A 21,624-nucleotide genomic window follows, 5' to 3' on the forward strand; every position below is an offset into this window, starting at 1 on the left:
GTCATATTCCTTTTACCCTCTTTGTATGGAAAGGATGAATAAAATACACCGTTGTGGGTACTAGCTGCAGGCAGCTAGTCCCAGTTCCTTGAGGTGAATGGACAAATGTGTGTAAGTCCCTTCTTTTCTGTTCTTGCTTTGCCTAGAAGGGGATATTGACATTCTGTTTGAAAAGTGTTACCAGGAAAGAAATGGCCAAAGCTCTTGTTCCAATGGCTCAACCTATAAATTTGATGAGACTACAGCTCAGAGACCCTTTGGCTGTGCAGGTAAGAAGTGATTCTCCTAGTTTTCAGATGTGAAGTTTCAAACGTTTGGAATATTAAATACCATAATTTCCAAATAATAAACTGTCCATTTGTTCTGTGTCAGCCAATAACTATAAAATAATGGTGCACTGCTTGTGGAAACTATTGCATCTTAGAACACTTTTGTTTATACTTATACTATCATTTGCATTCTCTCACTGTAAAAATAACTAGTACAATTAACAGAATTGTTCTTTATTACTACATGACGTGTGCAAACACTGTATTATACACAATGTGTAAGCAACATCACCAACTTGTGTTTCTATAGCCCCCTCCATGCTGGGCGGCGTCTCAGAGCGTAAACCATGTGTATAAAGGGAATTACGTAATTACCAACCAATTATTTTTTGTGTAATTACCAATTATTTTGATTGATTGTAATTATATAGTTAAAGGCATCTGTAATTCCCTTTGTACAGATGTATTTACATATGGTAACACATCACAAGATCACAAGACTGATAAATTAGGGCTTCGGCTCATCTGATCTCATCCATCCAGAACATCCACCCTATAATAATAATAATCTTTGCATTTGATAAAATGTCTTACCATGTCTTTGAGACATCTTAAAGCGCTGCGCAGAATATACTATAAAGTCAATTGACTGTATATTTTGTGGACGAAACGCAGTGGCCAATTGTCCGCAGCAGTGTCCCACAAACAGTTGGGAATTGAATGACCAAATTATTATCTTTTTTTTAGTTATGAGATGTTGGAAATTGGGATCTATGTAGTGTTTTTGGAATTTATTTCACATCTCCGTAGATTCGTCAATAAAAATCTGCTAATAAAAAAATCAATAAAAATCTCCTACCTTCCCCAACCTATCCTGCCATCCACCATCACTGCATCAAACTTTTTAAATATGTCTAGTATCATGGTCTCTTCCACTTTTCCTGGAACCCTGCTCCAGTCATTGATTATCTGTCTAAAGAAAAAATTCCTGGTATCTGCCCTGAAATTGCCCATTGCAACTCTAAACCTATGTACTTTTCTTGTTCTACTGTTCCATAATACATTCTAAAGTATTGATGTTGGTTCCTTTTTTTCAATCCAATTTTGTACGTTAGGGTAAGGTCCCTTCTGAAGTAGTCTACTGAAGAGCCCAGCTGATCTAGTCTTTGCTCATAACTCATTCCTCTTACACTGAGAATCATCCTTGTTGCTCTCATCTGCATTGAAATAGGGTATTGGCAGCCCCCTCACACCATGTTGACCAGAACTGTATGCAATATTCAAGGTGTGGTCTGACTAGAGCACTATACAGCCTGAGAATGACATTTGGGGATTTAAACTCAAGTGATTTAGTAATATAGCCCAGCATCCTGGTTTGCCTTGTTTATTGCTGTCTCTCACTGCTTTGACATGGTGAGTGGTGAGTCAACGAACACCCTCCTGATGAGTAATCTCCTTCAGCTTCCCACTTGACAAGTCCAATTTAATTCATGGAGTATTGTTTCCTATTCTTGGATCTTATATATAGTATCTTGCATTTATCTTTATTAAACTTCATTTGCCAGTTATTGGCCTATGTATATTCCCTAATAAGCTATTTTTGCTGCCTCCACTAATTCCACAGTTCCCCTCCCAACTTGGTGTCATCTGCAAATGTAACTATCTTACACTGTGTCTGCAAATCCAGGTCATTCATATAATCAAGGAAGAGAATGGATCCCAGCACAGACCCCTAAGGCATCCTTATTCATGCAGCACTTAATACCTCTCCCTATTTTGACCTAGCTTCCCTCACAAACATCCTCTGCTTCGTTCAGCCAATAATGGTACATAATAATAATAATCCTTGCATTTGATATTGCGCTTTTCACGTCGGGAGGATGTCCCAAAGCGCTTCACAGAACACACTGTAAAGTGAATTGACTGTATATTTGTGGGCGAAAGCGGCAGCCAATTGCGCACAGCAATGTCCCACAAACAGTCGTAGATTGAAAATGACCAATTTATTATTGTTTTTGGTTTTTTGGAGGGATTATTATTAGGTGTGGAGTAAGGAAACTTGCCCAAGGTTTCGCCCTGCCTGGAATTGAACTCAGGTCTCTCGCTTGCAAAGTGAGTGCTCTAACCACTGAGCTACAGGACTCCATAATAGACTCTGTTGAGTTCTACAGTGTTCTTTGAAGGGTTATTGTAACTCTTACTGAGGGACTAGTCTGCATACTGCCTAACAAGTAAACCAACAGTTCTATGAAGTAACAATAGTACCAGTGTTTTATTTTAATATCAGTTTTTTATTTTTATAGTTGTGAATAAGGAGGAGTCCCAAATTCATCCTATCCAGCTTGCTGTGGCTCGGAAGTTGCTGTCCCACATCTGTGCTATTGCTGACTCGAGCACGCAAAATCTGGACTTGGGCTCCTTTGAAAAAGTAGACTTCCTTATCTTGGTGCCTCCATCAGAAGTGACCTACCAACAGACTGTACTCCGCGTCAGGCAATCAGGTAAAAATGCATCACTTGCATCACTATCTGTTTCATGACTCTGAAACAGGATTGTCCAATACACTGGCTACTAGCCACATGTTCTAATTGGGAATACAGATGTAAATAAACAATGAGTAATAGACAGTGTCATTGGGCATGTGATCTCAATACTCTTATTGACACTGTATGTGGATATGTACTTTGACCTTTTTGTGCATTTGTTGGTAAAACGGTAAGAAAAAAGCAGCGTCTGAGTTTTTTGCTGGTTGTATGTGTTTTACTTGGTAACTGCTTATTTGGTCACTGCTTATTAGCACAATTGGGAACACTCTTATCTCAGATTTAGATTGTGGATTCAAGCTTCAGACAGAAATTGGATATATTCACTCACCACATGCGGCATGTTTATGGATTATCATAAATCACTAACAATCCTCTCAATGTTGATTCATGTAAGGAAACTACTCTCAATGCATTGTAGGGGAACCTCTGTAGCAAAAGGAATATTAGAGAGAAAATGTTGTTATTTCACCCCTCGGTGAAACGTGACTCTGTTTAGATGCATGCTAAAGAAGAATATTACAGAATATGGGGACAATGTGGGTATGGGATTAAACTTGGTGGTTTATTTTGGACAAAACACTACCAGCCGGGATTGGCTTAATGACTTTTTTCTGCTGTAATGTTTTCAAAATTGGTTTGGATGAAGAAGGCCCTTGGGCCCTTCCAATCACATCCTTCTAGAAATCCCACCCAACCATCCTCCCATCCCAGCATCAAACTGCTTCTTAAATAAGTCCAGTGTCCTGGTCGGAACCACCCTTCTTGGTAACCTGTTTCAATCATAAAATAAATTCTCAGATTTAACCTCTCACTCCTCCCCACCCCATCCCTCCCCCCACACACACACACCGGCAATCAATAAACAGTGAATGATCAGGAGATTTAAGATGATGATATTCGTCCTCAGATTGACCTATTTTTGTGAAATCAAAACTTACCATGTCACAAAAATTTCCATTGAGCTTCAACAAAATCCTACCTGGTGCTTGTATCTGTATTTTGCAGGGATCCTAGTGGAACTTGGATTGGAAGCTGAATCTGCTGTGAGTCATTGCGCAGAGCGGTATGTAATGAAGCTCACATCAGAGGCTCAGAGAAAGTTTGATGCCTTTCGTCAAAGAGCTCTCCAGAATCCCTATACGCTGTTCATACTGATCCATGACCACGCACATTGGGATCTCACCAGGTAAGTTCTCTTAGGTTTATCTGATCTTGATGTGTTTCTTAGCATTTTGTACCCAATGGCTCAGAGGCAGGAATTAATATTTGTCGCTATTTATAACCTGAATTTGGTAATGCATTCCTAACATTCAGAGATTTTGTTTTAAAGTTGGTGATGTTGAAAGAAAATCTGTACGCCGCTATTTGGTCACAACAGCTATTCAGAATTTTTCACTCACATTAAATGTTCACTCTATTCGCTGCAAAATATATATTTGTGATATATGTTGGATGTATTCATGCCCTATTTAAGGCTTGGTGGACTTTCATTCACAATGCTGGTGGCACAATTACTAATGTTATAGTACTGGCAAATAAGTGCTGAAATAGAGAAAACCATGTACAATAGAATTTGGATAATCAACCTTTTCGATCGACATATTACAATTTTTGTGCTTGCTTCCCCCTCTCATCTCCGGCTCTCCTTGACTCTCTGTCTCTGAGCAACCCCATCCCCAATGGCCAGATATGCTTGAGCTGCTGCGTATCAAGTAATCGGTTTGGCCCTTTTGGACAGGAGTCCGAAGTGTGAACCTTTACTCAATATCTTAGTTAAGGGTCAGTGTCATAGCAGACATAACTGGCTACATGAATGGGAATGTTGCAGTTCAGTCCAGCCTCTGAGTTGTTCTTTAGATTCAAGACATCAGGCTATATGTAAATAGATTAAACCTAACAAATGAATAACACTCAAAATTCCTGCAACAAATTTGTCAGCAAGCATGCACATTTCAGTGAAACATGGAGAGATCAGAGTTGATCAACCATGGAGAAATGCTAAGGGAAGAGAAAGCTTTCCAAGCCAAATACAAACATGAGGATTTATTTAGGAGAGAGCTATTCCCTGCCTTCCTCAACCAATTCCAAGAGCAGGTTTTTCTACCAACTTCATGTCCAAGAGATCATGATGTGTAGTTTGCTCTCACAGTTTCAATAAGAAGGAATCCTTTCTTAATTTGGTTTTGAAAAAAAAGCTCAAAATTAGACTTTTTGGATTGTGTTGAGCAATAAAAAAATAACATTTTAAAACATTACAAACTTGCGGACTCAAAAGTTATCCCTTCAAATCATAGCTCATTGTAACATTTATTTTAAAAATACTTGAAAATCAATTTGATCAGATTGTTGTTTGACCTCACTAACCACTGAGCTTCAATCAACATTGTTTGTAACTGCTGCAGCAGCACCACCATGTTCCTGTTGGTGGGAGGGCTGAGCTACATGTTTTCCTTATGTTCTCGGCATCTCCACCAGCTGGATCTCAGTAGTAGTGCAGTCTATTTCAGATGCAATACAGCCAAACCAATCAGTCATACTAAGTGACACCGGCTCCACTGAAGACAAACAAACCGGGCAGATATTGTGCAAAATATAAATTGGACATCGTACTGCTTAAAAGATTGTTCTGTCAGGAATTATATTACTATAGACCTATGTATATGACACACTGTGCCAGCCTTTCTCACTCTCTCTCCCACTCTTTTCTGACTCTATTTTTCTCTAACTCTCTCTCTTTCTCTCTCCCTCATATTCTACCTTTATCCCTCTCTGAGTCTCCTTGAATCTTTCTTTCTATCTTAAGTTCTCTCTCTTTCAATTTATCATGTCATCTTATTTCTTTCTGTGGCCTCAAGTATATACTGTACATAAGCCTTTACGTTTGTGCTACTGACAAAAAAAGTTTAGCTCAAAGTAAGAGTGAATTGCACAAGTGTGTCAATTAGGAACACGATTTCCTAGCTCTGCAGGGAAGTTACTTTGCTGGTCACCTCAAAGCTGAAGATCAGCAGAGCTGCTCAGCTGATGTGAGCAGGGGTTCTATCAGACCAGACTCCACTGTGATTTGCTTCCTTTAAAAGTCTGCGTTGATCATGGTACTGCTGTGCACATATCTTACTTGCATTTCAATCTTGTTGACACCTCCTGATCAACACTCAGGGCTGCAAAGGTGGAGATTGCAGCTGACTTGGGGATGGCACTGAGGCTTAGATTGGTTGAGTGGCTCTTTGCTAGGTTTCAACTCTTCACATCGCCATGAAGCTACTGAGAAAATATTAACTGAAAATTTCCCTAATGAGCAGATTTGGTAACTAAGTTGAGGAAGCATTGTGAGTTGAAAGCTTTGTTGATGCATTTTTCACTGAATATTTTAAATACCTGTCAAGGTTAGGGAAGCCAGTGTTGGGGATTCGAATGATTGGTAATATTGAGCTTTGCCAAATGATAGATGGCATAGCTTGATGCAGAGTAAAGTTCCCCCTGCTTTGTCCTCAACTCCTGCCTCAGACTGCCTTCCGTCCCTTCTCTGCATAGTCCTCCAGGACAGTGTTCAGGCAAAAGTTGGTGTCCTCCACAACCCCTAGCTACCAATGAGAATCAACATTTTAGTAATGTAAACAAGAGGTCCAGTTTCTCAGAAACGTATACAGTTCAGCGGAAATTATCTAGAATCAAAGACAAATTAGTTTCTCAATTTCCTGCACAATCAAAGCAAATGGTTGTGTGGCTTATAGTGATGCATAAGTAATGTATGGTGGGTTTCATGATTGCCAGTGCTTAAAGCTGTGGGCAGTGTAACTTTCAATGGGTTTTCCTGCAAGTTGTTTTCTAAGCAGTCTGGGATCCCTGTGTGAGGAATACTATATAAATGCAAGTTGTTGTTGTTCTATTGGGTGATTTCTCACTACATTACTGGAGATGTATACAGTATATCCAAGCTATTGAAAAATCACACTCCTATTTCTTTCTCTCTTGTGTTTCTTTCTTCCTTAGTGGGGAAGCCCTTCCACAAAGTGAAGCATCTCTGGGCCTTGCTGACAGAATCCTGAACTGTAAAGACATGAAGGAAGCACTGAATGTGTTAACACTCCATGTTACGTCCTTCCCCTTCTCTCTTCAGACACAGCAGACTCACATCAGTCCCTACAATGAGATCCACTGGCCTTTGCCCTGCAACAATGTAAAGTTTATAGATATTATTTATTTTTCTTAATCATGCGGGCCAAACATAGCAAACGTTCCTTTCTGCTCTTTCATGGGATCAAGGTGTAAGAGCGATGATGGCAGATGAATTTAGTGATTGTGATGGGAAAGTGTGTCTTATTTTGTGTCAGTCAATAATGTAATCATCCACCCATCAAGGTCAATCAATTTACTGTTGATTAGAGGGTCAAGTATCAGATGCCCATCGGAAGGCTTGTCAATAAAAAATTGCAAAATGATTCTGGATCTCGGCTGTGGTTGAACTCATATAATTCAGGTTGACACTCCATTACAGTGTTGGGATACAGTATAATGCAAGACCCCAGTGCAGTGGTTGAAATGTTATATTGAGATCCCACCTGCCATTCAGGTTGACATTAAAGATCCTAAAGCCATGTTCAAAAAGGAAAGGGAATTTCTCCCAGTGTCCTGGACAACAATCCTCCAGATAAAATTGGTCATTCATTTCATGGCTGTTTATACAATATAGCCGTGTGCAAATCGGCTGCTGCATTCACCTACAAAACACATGCTCACTACCAATACAATCCTTTAAAGCGCTTTGAGTGTCTTGTCGATGTGACAAGGCACTAACAAATTAAAAAAATATTATTATAAATGGAGTAAGATCATTAAATAATGATAAATTGTGAACTATGCTGTTATCTATGAGTCAGCCTGAACCTGTAACTCGTATTTGTTAGATTACGTATAAAATATCACTTATGTCCCTTACTGAGGTGAATTTGATTTTCATCGTACACATCTACTTCCATCAGTCAATCCAGCATCCTTGACAAAATACATCCTGATGTGAAAAGCCTTATATCAAGTCCAAGGATGATTATTATTTATTAATACAAGAGGAAAAGCTGAAAATGCCATCAGTTTTGTGAAGGGTGTCATGTTTGTTTTGGGAAGCTACCCAGTGAGCGCTGGAAGCTGGGTTTACTGCACTTCTGAAATAGAGAGAGCCCACAGTGAGCTTGCACTATACAATACAAATTTACATTTACGTCAGGAGGATGCTTAACAGTCCCAGCTTGATGCCTGCGCTGGGGGTAGGAGCCGAAGGGGGGTAGGTGTGGTCAACAAGATAAGTCTTAGGACGTACCTTGAAAGAAATGAGGGAGGGTCTCTGGGATGGAATTCCAGACAGTGGGGAAGATAAACTGAAAACCCAACCACTGATGGTGGGTTAGTAGGGCGGGGGATATGAAGCAGGCCAGTGCCTGCTGAGCGAAGGAAGTGGTTGTGTTGGTACAGTTTGAGGAGCAGACTTGCACTAAACCAGAGCTCCTTATAAACTGATCGCCATATTTTAGCTGATTTATGTTCTTTGTTTCTCAATAGCGAGTGGACTTGTACCATGAAAACAATAAGTACTTTGGACTGTCGGAATTTATTGACTCAACTCGTTCAGGGCACAGCCTCCCACTGCTGAGATTCGACAGTTCATTTGAAGCAATGGTTTCTGCGATGGAAGAAAGGTGGGTGGTGACACACAGATGTCACTGATTTGACATTCCACAATACTTATATAAAGACTGGAAAAAAGTCTTCCCATTTTGGGATGAAGGAACAGTCAACACAGAATGGTTGTAGGTCTGTCAAACCTTCAAATGCTGCTGCTGTTGTACTGCAAGAATAGCACAGTGACACAGATTCAGGGGATCCATATTTTAATAGTTTAGGTCATTGCTGATCACTAATATAGTAAAGGATTGGCATCACTCTCCGGGCCTAATAATCCCTTCAAACTAAATAATAATTTGTCAATCAATCCACCGCTGTTTGTGGGACACTGTTGTGCGTAATTGGCTGCTGCGTTTCAACCGCAAAATACACGGTCAATTCACTTTACAGTATATTCTGTGAAGCGCTCTGAGATGTCTCGACGGAGTGATAAGGCACTATATCAAATGCAAGGATTATTATTATTAACGCCCCGTCTTTCCAGTCTCCCGGTATTCGGAACTCAAATCTAGCCAGACTGGATCTGAATCTAGCTGGACTGGGCCAAAAATGAAACTTCATTTCTCATTTTTATCCTTGACTCCTGAAGTTGGCCTCCTGCAGTTCTAATGACTGCAGAATTTTGGAAAATTCTCAAATTCAGATATTACATTTTAAGACAGCAGTCTTAAGGTTGAAACCATGTGGTATTTTGGGTGATGAGGTATGAATCAACAGCCCAACACAGGACTATGATACTTGGCACAGACAGCCTTGAATTCACCAGCTCTGAAATTTCACCTCTGCTGAAGATGGTAACTGGCTATGATTCCATAGGCAGTGGGGTATATCTGAGACAGGTGGCATTCTAGGTTATCATCGTAAAACCATTGGATATTGTGCAAAAACAGCCCTATGGATGATTGATACATGGAGAGATACACATTGATACACTGTGAGAACCTTGGTAGGTAAGAATTACCTCAGAGCTGTTTCTCTTCCTCTTGCTTTGAAGGTTCCCCAAGTTGCACAGCGCTGTGATCCGGACGTACATTTTGATCCAGCACTACACAGCAGCTATGATGACTACAGCAGGGCACTCGCAGATGAAGAATTACTCCTCCGTTGAAACTCTAGAGATAATTCAGAGCCTTGTTCATTCTACAGGACAGTGCCCCAGTGGTCATGGTCACATGATTTTGGTCAGGGTTCCTTCCATCCCACTGGCTGCACTGGCCTATGAGCGACTGTATCAAGTCAGGCAGCGGCTGGGACTACAGCACAGGTTTGAAATCATCCTGGGGAACCCGAGCACACCAATAAGTATCGACAAGCACTTTCTAACACAGCTGAAGGTAACCAACCACTGGATACATCACAATACAGCAGTTATATTATTTGTTGCATGAACCTGGTTTACATTGCAGATATTCTATATTGCATTTCGCCCACAAAATATACAGTCAATTCTGTGAGTCGTTTTGAGATGTCTCGAAGACGCAAAGGTGCTAGATCAAAATGCAAGGATTATTATTGTTATCCAGTTGATCCTATGCATTCCCACAACATGGTATAGTATAAGTAAAATGTAGAGTGTTCACATGTTAGTGAGATTTTAATTTAAGAATTGGACAGCAGGTCAATGAAGCATTAAAAAAAAACTGGGTGAAGTACTTAATATTAAAATATTTTTTTCAGCCTATTAATTACAGCAAATATAATAATTGATTTATAAGAATGATTTTCTGTTTTTGATTGCACCATATCTGTTTCTGTCTGTTTATTCACCTAAGAATTTACATCTCATATCACAGGTACATAATATTTATTAAGGTTTCTCCCAATGTCCCAGTTAAAATTTATCATTCACTTCATGACTGTTTGAGAGATATGGCTGGGTGCAAATTGGCTGCCATATTCGCATACAAAGACATAGTCACAAAACTTTACAGTAAAAATCTGCAACACTTTTGAGACATTTTGATGACCTGATCAGACGCTATATTAAATGCAAGGATTATTATTATAAAAATAAAAGAAAATTGAGGTGAAGATTCATATCTAATCTTTTTGAATGATTCCAGCATCGTGACATGCTCAACAGCATTTTGCGGCATTTGAAAATTTATTTCCAGCTGCTGCCAATTAAAAGAATGAGTTCAGTCTTGAGACTGAAGTTGGAGAATTATCCCCTTCATTGTTGAGCAATGAAGTGCTCCTCACTAAAATACTAAAACACTTTTCATAGAGTCCTTGTCTAGACACGAGCATTTAAAATATAAAACGTCTGTTTCCTTGCAGTTTGGTTTAAAGCCTATTTAATGGTTCAGTGTTTCAGACTCAGTGGTTTGTGGAAGTGGACTGCAGGGCAAACATTTTTCATTTTATGTTTAACTGACTGATGACCCCTCCCCTTCCCCCCAGGTCATAGGTTGATGAAGCATTAAAAAAAAAGTCAGCAGTGCAAAGCTCTTTAAGACACCCTTCTAGTGTGAAAGGTGCTATATAAATGCCAATTGCTGGCTCACTCAAGCGTTTAATTTTCCAAGCAATTAAGTGGAAAAAATATGTTTCAGAAAACATTAGCTGGTTAATAAATATTGTCCGAACTGGTTGGAACTCATTTGTGTTCCTTTATTTTTAGATTTAATTTTTTTTCCACGTCCAGTATCTCCTCAATGAATATAAGAACAATGAATATCAGTTATCAAGAGAGGCTAGTGAAGCTAGGATTACTTTCCTTGGAGCAGAGAAGATTAAGAGGAGACTTAATAGAAGTTTTCAAAATTCTGAGGGGATTCAATAGGGTGAACAGGGAGAAACTATTTCCAATGTCTGGTGGGTCGGTAACCTGAGGACACTGATTTAAAATAGTTGTTAAAAGAAACGGGAGCTGAGGAGAATTATTTTTCACACAGCGAGTTGTTCGGATCAGGAATGCATTGCCTGAAAGGTGGTGGAAGCCGATTTGCTAACAACTTTTAAGAGAGAAGTAGATCATTTTTTGGACAGGACAAGTTTGCAGGGCTACGGGGAGAGCGGGGGCGTGGATTGATTTGGATAGCTCTTTTCAAAGAGCCGGAACAGACACGCTGGAAATGCGAAATAAAAACAGAAGTTGCTCAGCAGGTCAGGCAGCATCTATGGAGAGAGGAAAGTGAGTTAACGAACCGCTTGGATGAAAGATCATTGACCTGAAACATTAACTCACTTTCCTCTTTCCATAGATGCTGCCTGACCCGCTGAGTGTTCTAAGCAATGTGTCTGAATTAAACCAATCTCAGTTATTTGCAAAACGAAGTTGGGACAAATTATATTCATTACGTTCAGAATTTGATTCATAACTAAGTTAGCAACACAGTCCTGAATCCCGGTATCCACATCCTTCATAACCAACAACAACAACAAAAAAATTACATTTGTATAGCGCCTTTCATGTCGGGAGGACGACCGAAGGCACTGGACAGTCAGTGTTTCGGACCCGAGCTGTGGGTTGGAATCAGGGAGGGAGGAGGGCAGAGGGGGGAGGAGGGTCTTGAGATAGGTCTTGAGATGGGTCTTGAAGGAGGCAAGGGAGGGTGTGAGGCGAAGGATGCAGTTCTTCTGGGGTTCTTCTGAAGGTGGAGGCAGAGTGGCAGAAGGCTCGCCCGCCAATGGTGGGGTGGACAAGGTGGAGGACGTGAAGCAGGCCAGAGCCCGCTGAGTGGAGGGAGCGGGCAGGTTGGTAGGGTGTTAGGAGGTCACAGAGGTAGGGGGCAGCAAGACCATGGAGGGCTTTGAAGGTGAGGACCAGGATCTTGAACTGTATCCTCTGTGTGATGGGAAACTGGCGGAGTTGGGCGAGGATGGGGGCGATAGGGTCGCGGAGCCTAGTGTGGGAGAGGACATGAGCTGCAGAGTTCTGGATGATCTGCAGCCTATGGAGGTAGGAGTTGGGGATGCCGACAAGCAGGGAGTTTACATAGTCAAGCCTTGATGTTATGAATGGATCCAATGGTTTTAGGCAGCAGATATTTGTGTTCTTCACTTTCAGATGATCAAACACACAAACTTTGTTAATGCCATAGTAATGCTATAAAAAGTATCAGCAATATAAAGTTCTACTAAATGTATTTAACTTTGAAAGTATGTTTCATAACTTCCTACCAATATTCAATCACAAAAACACAGTCACTCTACATTACAGTATATCCTGTGAGGCACTTTGGGATATCCTCCTGATGAAATGTACGTATTATTATTATAATTTGAACCAGTTTGTTGATAATGTCAAAATGAAGGAGCACAGGTTCTCTGCCATATTCCGTTGATATTATGAGTGAAAAGAGAAATGTGCTGTGGTGAAGAGTTTCTGATAATGCAAGCCATGTAAATTGACATCAAAGACCTGATATGTGCTGTGTGTTTTTCTCACTTTGAAAGGATTGGCAGAAGATAGAGGACCCTGACTGGGCACCTCGTACATACCTGGATTTGGAAGATCTGCCATGTATACTTATTGTAACTGGCACTGATCCTCAGGGAGAGTCCTTTCCCAGGTAACAATTGGTGTGACGTTAAAAATTTAGTCAGAGGGCTTCATCCCATCCTTTCAGTTCGATGGTTTCACCTCTGTTAGCCATTTTTTAGCTGCTGTACTCATTCTGTACTCATATTAGCCTCTGTGTATATTGTACTCCAAGCTAACACTGCAGTGTAGTACAAGAGCTTGCTTCTTGAATACACTCTGGCATTCACTTGATCTATTAAGAATTATGCTTTGTGTCTCACCAGAAGACATACTTGCTTGAACGGTTTCTCAACAGACTTATCAGTGAACTGCTTTCACACGTTTATATGATGTACACATAATTGACAATTCTATAGATTGCAGGCAACTGATATTCAATGCTAATCACTATAAGGTTCAAATACAAGACTACATTTGGTGGAACAATGTTTAAAAAGCTTTAAATGTGTTAACTTTTATTGGCATCCTATGACACCACCTAAACATAGAAATAACTCCAGAAAATGAGCGGTAGACACTATTCATAGATAAATATTCTAAGTAGTCTGAACGCTCTTTAAATGTTACTTTAACCAGTTTTGTGTTTGCCTTCCCTTCTCAGGTCTGTGAAGTACTGCGACTTGCGTTTAATAAACTCGACCTGTTTGTTACGAGCAACCTTGGAACAAGAACTCGGTCTAGCAGCTTGTTATGTGGCTCAGGATGTCTCTGGGCAGACAGTCATAGTGAATGACTTCTCTGAGAGTGACCTGGACAAGCCAGGGAGCACTGATAACGATGAGGATGATATAGCCATTGAAGGTATATCTTCAGTGTAATTCTCATGCTCGCGCATCTAATGGTTTGCCAACCCATGAGATACTTTATTTTCTTGGTAGTGGAATCAATATGTCATTTGATTGTCTTGCTCAATGCTCTTAATCTTTAAATCTCTATGAAGGGAACTGAGCATGAAATTCTGTGCATAGGAATTTGACAGGAGCTGAGTGGGAAGGCTCTCTGCGCACACTGACCAGACTGCCCTCCCAAGACCTGCTGGTCTGTCATAAGCAGTTCCCTGAAGTACTGTGGACCTGCCTGCTTTAGGAACCACAACAACAACAACTTGGATTTATATAGCGCCTTCCACGCCGGACGGCCTCTCAGAGCGCTTTACAGTAACGGATCCCGGGACCGAGCCAGGGGGAGGGGGAGGAAGGTGACCAAAGGCGCGGTCGAAAAGAAAGATCTTCAGAAGGGACCTGAAAGTAGGAAGAGAGGGGGTGAGGCGAAGGGAGTCAGGAAGGAAATTCCAGAGCCTCAGGGCATAGTGGCTGAAGGCACGGCCGGCGAGGGTGGAATGGAGGACTCAGGGGACGAGGAGGAGGCCAGACCCGGAGGATCGAAGGCAATGAGTGCTGTTTTGAGGAGAGAGGAGGTCAGAGAGGTAGGGGGTTGCAGAAGAGTGGAGGGATTTGAATACAAGGGTGAAGATCTTGAAATCGATCCTCTCTGGGATAGGCAGCCAGTGCAGTCTGACAAGGACTGGGGTAATCGGGGAACGTAGTTTCGTGCGGGTGAGAATGCGGGCAGCAGAGTTTTGAATGATTTGGATTTTAAGGATGGTGGTGGATGAGAGACCGGTGAGGAGGGCGTGAGAGTAGTCCAGCCATGAGGTGACAAAGGCATGGACTAGGATTTCAGCGGCTTTCGAAGAGAGGTATTTGCGGATGGTGGGCGATGCGTCGGAGGTGGATGAAAGCGGTGCAGGTGAGGGACCGGATGTGGGGGAGGAAGAACAATTGGGGGTCGAACCTGACTCCCAAGATTGCGTATGGGTTCGGAGAGTTTTAGGGGGAAGTCGAGTAGGTGGAGGAGGTGAGAGCCGTGGGATTTGAGATGTTGACGAGAGCCAAAGAGTATGGCTTCCGTCTTGTCGACTTTCAGTTGAAGGAAATTTGCGTCATCCAGCCCTGATGTCTGACAGGCAGGCTGACAGAACATCAGGGGACTGGGAGTCACAAAGAGAGTTGGAAAAATGGAGCTGAATGTCGTCTGCGTACATGTGGAAATGTACCCCATGTCTGCGGATGACATCCCCAAGAGGGAGCATATAGATCAGAAAGAGGAGGGGGCCAAGGATGGATCCTTGGGGTACCCCGTAGGTAACCGGGTGAGAGAGGGAGGAGAAGCTGTTTGTGCAGATGTACTGCTGGCGGTTTGTGAGGTAGGACTCGAACCAGGCGAGTGCGGTCCCACTGAGGTGGATAACAGAAAAAAGGCGGTGGAGGAGGATGGCGTGGTCGACTGTGTCGAATGCCGCAGAAAGGTCCAGGAGGACAAGGAGGCAGAGGGAGCCCTGGTCACAGATAGAGAGGATGTCGTCTGTGACTTTCACAAGCGCAGTCTCTGTACTGTGGTCAGGGCGGAACCCGGACTGGAGGGGTTCGAAGAGGGAGTGGGAGGAGAGGTGTGCGCAAAGTTGATTGGCAACAATGCGTTCTAAGACTTTAGCGAGGAAGGGCAGGTTAGAAATGGGGCGGTAAGTGGCTGGAGTTTGAGGGATCTCGGGAAGGTTTTTTGATGAGGGGGGTGATGACAGGCAGGGACTGATCCGGAGGAGAGGGACTGGTTGATGACGTCAGTCAGTAGTGGGCAGAGGAGGGGGAGCTGGGTGACCAGAAAGTTGGTGGGGAGGGGGTCGAGGCAGCAGGTGGTGGGTTTCATGGAGGTGATGGTGGGTGAGAGGGAGGAATGTAGGATGGGGGTGGTGGTAGGAGCAGATGATGGTGAGGGGGACAGAGAGGTTCATGGTGGTGGGTGACAAGAGGCAGTTGGATGAGGCTGCCTGGCGGATTTTGTGAATTTTAGATGAGAAGTCCATGACCTCCTCGCACTCGGCATTGGATATGAAGATTGAGAAGGGCTGAGGGGGGGCACGCAGGAGGCAGTGGGTGGTAGAAAAAAGGACTTTCGGTTTGTGTTTAGCCTCCAAGGTGATGTTGGAGTAAAAGGCCATTTTTGCGCGTCAAAGAACGGTGGTAGCTGTGGAGATGCTCGAGCCACAGTTGGCGTGGACTGTCAGGCCAGTTTTCTGCCATCTGCGCTCGAGCAGCCGGGTTTTGGTTTTTAGGGAGCAGAGATGGTTTTTGTACCAGGGGGATCGGGTGGGATTGGAGATGGTCCTGGATTTCAGGGGGACAAGGGAGTTGAAGTGGGAGGAGAGGTGATCATGGAGCAGCTGGACGGCTCCGCGAGTGGAAGGCCAGAGGGATAGGATGTTTGATGAAGTGAGGGCCTTTGTGAGGGTCTCAGGGGGTAGAGGATGGTTGAGGGCTTGGTGGAGGAGAGAGGGATGTGAGAGGAGAAGGAGATAAGGAAGTGGTCCGAGATGGCCTTGTCCACAATGCTGAGGTCTGAAATGTAAAGGATGTGGGTGATAACGAGGTCAAGGGCATGACCACGGTTGTGGGTGGGTGAGTTTATGTGAAGGGTGAGGTTTAGGGAGGAGAGGAGGGCAGTGAAATCGGCAGGTGGTGCAAGGGGAGTTTAGGTGAAGGTTGAAATCATCTATTATGAGCAGGCACTCAGAGCAGAGGGACAGGGAAGAGATGAGAGTGGAGATGTCTGTGAGAAAGGAGCTGGGGGGGCTTTGGGGGCAGTAGTCCAGGAGGATTTTCAGTAGGAGAGAGGGGTGGAAAAGGGTGAGGTGCTCAAAGGAGGGGAAACAGCTAGAGGAGTCGGGGGTAAGACCAAGGGAGGCTTTGGGAATGAAGGCCACCCCGCCGCCACATTGGGGGATGTGGTGGAAGATGTAGCCTGGAGGGGAAGCTTCCACTAGGGAGACGGGGTCATTGGGGGAGAGTCAGGTTTTGGTGAGCCCAAGAATGTCAAGGTGCTCGTCCAGGATGAGGTCATGGATGGTGAGGGCTTTATTTGTGAGGGAATGGACATTTTGGAGGGTAATGCGAGTGGGTTTGCTGGAAGGAGGGGAGGGAGGAGAGAGTGATGTGGAGAGGAGTTTTGGGTGTACGGGAGAAATGGTTGTGGAGAGTGGTGTGAGTGGAGAGAGGGTACATATGAGGGAAGGGATTGCCTGAAAGTTGGGTTTGCTTTAAGGAGGCGGTTTAAGTGGAGGGAGTGAGTGATAGGACACGTGGGGTTGCTGCTCTGAGACAGCCAGTTCCGGGAGCCACGTTGGGCCCGGCGGAGGATGCCCAGGCTGGAGCAGAGGAAAGTGGCGATGGGGTCGAGGAGAGAGAGAAGGCGGGGAGGGCAGTGGGAGAGAAGGACAGCGGAGGAGTAGCAAATAGAGGGGGGTGAGAGGAGAGACGTAGAGGGGGGTGAGAGGAGAGACGTAGAGGGGGGTGGGAGGAGAGACATAGAGGGGGAGGCTCGAGTCGGGGCGGCAGCCAAAATGCGCACGCAGAGACTGGGAGCAAGCGATCAGCAGCATGAGCATGAGTAACTGTAGCATGAGAGGAAATCATTGAAGGAAAGTTTCATGAGTAAATCATTTTGAAAAGATCTGGGTTCATCTTCAGGCAGATAGATGAATAAATCTGCATTGTAGTGTCAGTTTCTTGATATGTGTGTGTGTGCGTGTTTGCAGATGTGCTGGTGTGAACAAGCCATGGGGAGTTCAAAGGGCAAAGATACCATTTGGAATGTGATTCCCAAAGTCTTCTGATCACCTGGATCTAATTTACTATCTGTTTATCTTACTTTAGCGATATCAGACTCTGGAAAGAAGAATAATGTTAAGAGACAACGTTCGTATTCAAACCACTCTGCCTCCTCCAGATCCTCAAAAGCCTCAAGTAAGAAAATCCCTCCTTACTTATGCCATGTATTCTTTTTGTAAAACAAAACAGATTAGAATAATTGTTTATCGATTGTTCTTTGAATTCCAATGAATATTTTGTCTCTACTTTGGGATATTAGGCTTAACATGCGACAATGAGCCTTCCCCAGCCTCAGGACAAGAGGAATCTGCGAAGTATCCATTTAAGGCTGACTCTAGCAACGCAGAGGACATTACTGCAACCCGAGAGAAACTAAAGCAAAGAGCAGAGGGTGCGCAGCAGAAAGCTACCTATGAGCTCAGCAATCCAGAGAAGCACAGGATGGATTTAGATCAAACTGACAACAATTGTGGCAAAAAAAGGAAAAACAGAAGCTCAAGAAGACCCTCAAAAAGCTTTTCTTCATGTTCTTCCTTCACTCAAAGTCAGCTTCTAGCACAGACCTCATCCCAGTGTCCACGAACAAAGGCAACGAGTCAGCCACCAACTATGTTTGTTCCACAATCTATCTATAACATAGTTACAGCGGTCGATCATACTGGTTTGGCCAAATCAACATCATTTCTTCCTCACCATTCAGTTCTCTGGGCAAGCTCCTTTCATCCTTCGTTGGCCAAAATGATGACTTGCACAGAGCAGTCTCTTTATTACCGCCAATGGACATTACCTAAACCAAACCATATGGACTATAGCAACAAGACAGAGAGTAGAACTGACCTCTTTCATCCCCGCAGACTGTTACTGAATGGTCCACCACAGGTAAGGGGAGGGTTTTGAAAGGATGGATAGCAGCAAGTAATAATACAATGTGCACAGAGGAAGAAGTAAAGAATGCATAATGTGTCAGGGTTCAGAAAGAACTTCTTTGCAATTTTATGAAGACTTGCTGGATATCATTTGTACTGTTTGAAAAGTATATTATATCGTCTTTCCCCTATCTTCTAATTTCCTCCTGAAGGTATACATTTGGATATGGTTTCACAAGCCCTCCATTACCTTACCAAATAACACCACTGAAATCCGACAATACATTATCAGGAAGCAGTGGCCACCCACATTCCATCCGGATAGTACAGTAATCAGTAATGGAATTTTCATGCCCCCCCACCGTCTCTTGTGCCTTCCACTCTACAGTCAGCCACTTCACCCCAAAACTCTGAAATCCTCTCCCTCTATCTCCTGCCTTGCCCCCCTTTCCCCATCTTAAGTCGTAACTAAATACCTTCCTCTTTCACCACTATCAAGTGCTCTGAGATGCTACCCTGCGTGAGGGGTACTATATAATTGCAAGTTGTTATTGTTGCATCAGTTCTCTTATTTGTACATGTGTAATCGCTGGTTTGCTTGACCTGCAACTCTGCTATGGAGAGGATGGGTGAGCCACTGCCAATATTTTCTGTAACTAATGGTCCGAAGGCTTAAGGAATTGTATGGAATGGCTCTGCCCTCTGCTTTTACTACCTTCCAGTAGGAAGGTGCCAAAAAGTTGGGCACCTCTTTCTCTGTCCAGAGATCTGAAACTCTCTCATGGCCTTATCTTTAAGACCATGTCTGAAAATGTAAGATTGTGTACGATTTTGGAAAATTATTAACTTGGGAGTCACTTTTCCATGGTTCTTTTAAGAGCTGTAGAAATCTGGCTTCCAAACTGAGACTGAATTTGAGAATTGAGAAATTGTGGGTTGACATTGGTTGCCAATGGTATAGGTCAGTGTTAGCCAACCTTTTTGGTCTGCTAACCAAATAATCTCTTCTTGATTAAAAACTGATTGATGGCTACACCAGAAATATTGCTATTGAGTAGCTACTAGAAACAAAATATTGATTTAACATAGATTTACCTAGACGAGTGCAAATGTTATGTTATGGGGGCCACATTTTGACCCTCTCATAGGCCACTTTTGACTTGTGAGCCATGGGTTGGCCACCACTGCTCGAGGTGCTCAGCAAGTTATGTTACTTTGTTTATTATGTGCCGTAGTGGACTATTAAGTGACATGGAGTTTTGTGACCAAGAGTAGATCATTGGCATGAGGCCCAAGTGCAGAAATATTTCCCAGATCTCCTCAAGGTCCTTATACGAAATAATAATATTCCTTGCGTTTGATGTAATGCCTCATCATATCATTGAAACAACTCAAAGTGCTTCACAAAATTTACTGTAAAATGAATTGACTGTATATTTTATGGGCGAAACGCGGCAGCCAATTACACTCAACAGTGTCCCACAAACAGTCATGGATTGAGTGACCAAATTTTTTTTAAAATAATTAAAACTACATATGAATGGACGATCTGGTCACAGTACACCTTATTAGAAAGGATTCTTGTTTGGTTTAGATTGATGATTCTTTTTTGCTTTAACCCTAATAGCGCAGGAGCTTGCTGTGTGATTTATTTGGATACAGGGCTCACATTGGTACTTTGATCTCCTGTTGGAAACAAAGGAAGTGAGATTCCACATACAAACAATTGCTCTGATCAAGGTGCATTTTTCCTGTCCTCTCAATAACCCTGCTGTTAGTTCGTGAAAGCGTTTGCGAGGATATCTTATAAGTAACATCCCACAACTGTGTGGATTTATTTTCACTCAAAGTACGGAAAGCAGGTGCAAATCGATATCTGCTGATACTATCAGTAGAAGTATAAAAGCAGGAATTGGCTTCAACTTCAACGCAATTGGAATTTATGGATACATTAAAAGCTTTGGCACCAGCACAGTGGATTAGCAGAAGCGTTGAAACTCCAGATTTAGAGTAATCAAGTCTGGTTATTACGATAACACATACATACAGAGAGAATGAGTAATGAATGGGAATGCCATCGCAAGGCTGCAGTAACCTCAAGAGTTAGTTGGAACACATTCTCGCAAACGCTTTCACGGACTAACAGCAGGGCTATGAGAAGGCGGGAAAAATGCACCTCAATCAGGGCAGGATGACAAATGTTTGCATATGGAATCTGTCCTTTGTTCAAAGTACCAATGTGAGCCCTGTACCCAAATAAATCACACAGCAAGCTCCTGCGCTATTAGGGTTAAAGAAAAAAAAATTAACAATCTAAACCAAACAAAAATCTTTTCTAATAAAATGTACCTGATCACCCACTCATATGTAGATTTACTATATAGTTTTTGAATTCAAAAAATAATAATTTGGTCACTCAATCCACGTTTGTGGAACACTGCTGTGCGCAATTGGCTGCCGAGTTTCGCCCACAAAATATGCAGTCAATTCACTTTTACAGTATATTCTGTGAAGCGCTTTGAGACATTTCAATGATGTGATAAGGGGCTTTACCAAATACAAGGATTATTATTATTATATTGTAAAGAAACTGATAGATTCTTCCAGGTGCTCACTCCCTCAGCTTTCCCTCACCTCCACCTCTACACTGGGGTACTGGGATCTTCAACCATGCCTTCATTATGTCCAGGCTAGATAACTCCAGGGGTATGAGAGGGCTTGCAAAACTCCACAGCTGCTCCCTACACAAGTTGCAGACCATCTGGAAATCTCCAGCCTACGATCTCTCCCACTCCAGTCTCTGTGAGCCTATTACCCTCATCTTGACTCACCTCCATTTGCGCCCCAACCATCAGTGGAATGAGTTCAGGAAGCTCGTCCTCATTTTCAGATGTCTCAATGGCCTTGCTCTACCCTAACTCTGCAACCTCCTGTGATCCTACTACGCAGGTCACTCCCTCCACAAGGCTGCTTCATGTCTCTCGCCCGATCTGCCCCACTATCAGTTGTGAGCTTTAACACATTCTAACCATTCTTGGCCTACTCTCTGGAACTCCATTCCAGAATCATATCATCTTGCTCCCTCTCTACCTCTCTTAAAATCTTTAAAAT

At 42.9% G+C, this 21,624-nt stretch overlaps 1 protein-coding gene across 7 annotated transcripts in view; it reads left to right on the top strand.

The window, feature by feature from the left end:
• Window positions 1–21,624, top strand: part of greb1 (growth regulating estrogen receptor binding 1) — a 144,700-nt gene that overhangs the window by 98,573 nt on the left and 24,503 nt on the right. For all 7 annotated transcript variants that reach the window (XM_007897075.2, XM_042333510.1, XM_007897069.2 and 4 more), the window contains 10 exons: window positions 147–269; window positions 2,573–2,770; window positions 3,821–4,001; window positions 6,809–6,995; window positions 8,372–8,508; window positions 9,489–9,828; window positions 12,896–13,011; window positions 13,585–13,784; window positions 17,693–17,782; window positions 17,907–18,526. In XM_007897075.2, the coding sequence (XP_007895266.2) occupies window positions 147–269; window positions 2,573–2,770; window positions 3,821–4,001; window positions 6,809–6,995; window positions 8,372–8,508; window positions 9,489–9,828; window positions 12,896–13,011; window positions 13,585–13,784; window positions 17,693–17,782; window positions 17,907–18,526 (2,192 nt within the window). The remainder of the gene's footprint in view (window positions 1–146; window positions 270–2,572; window positions 2,771–3,820; window positions 4,002–6,808; window positions 6,996–8,371; window positions 8,509–9,488; window positions 9,829–12,895; window positions 13,012–13,584; window positions 13,785–17,692; window positions 17,783–17,906; window positions 18,527–21,624) is intronic.

This window comes from Callorhinchus milii, unplaced genomic scaffold (assembly GCF_018977255.1).
Source record: "Callorhinchus milii isolate IMCB2004 unplaced genomic scaffold, IMCB_Cmil_1.0 Scaffold3, whole genome shotgun sequence".
Lineage (NCBI taxonomy): Eukaryota > Metazoa > Chordata > Chondrichthyes > Chimaeriformes > Callorhinchidae > Callorhinchus > Callorhinchus milii.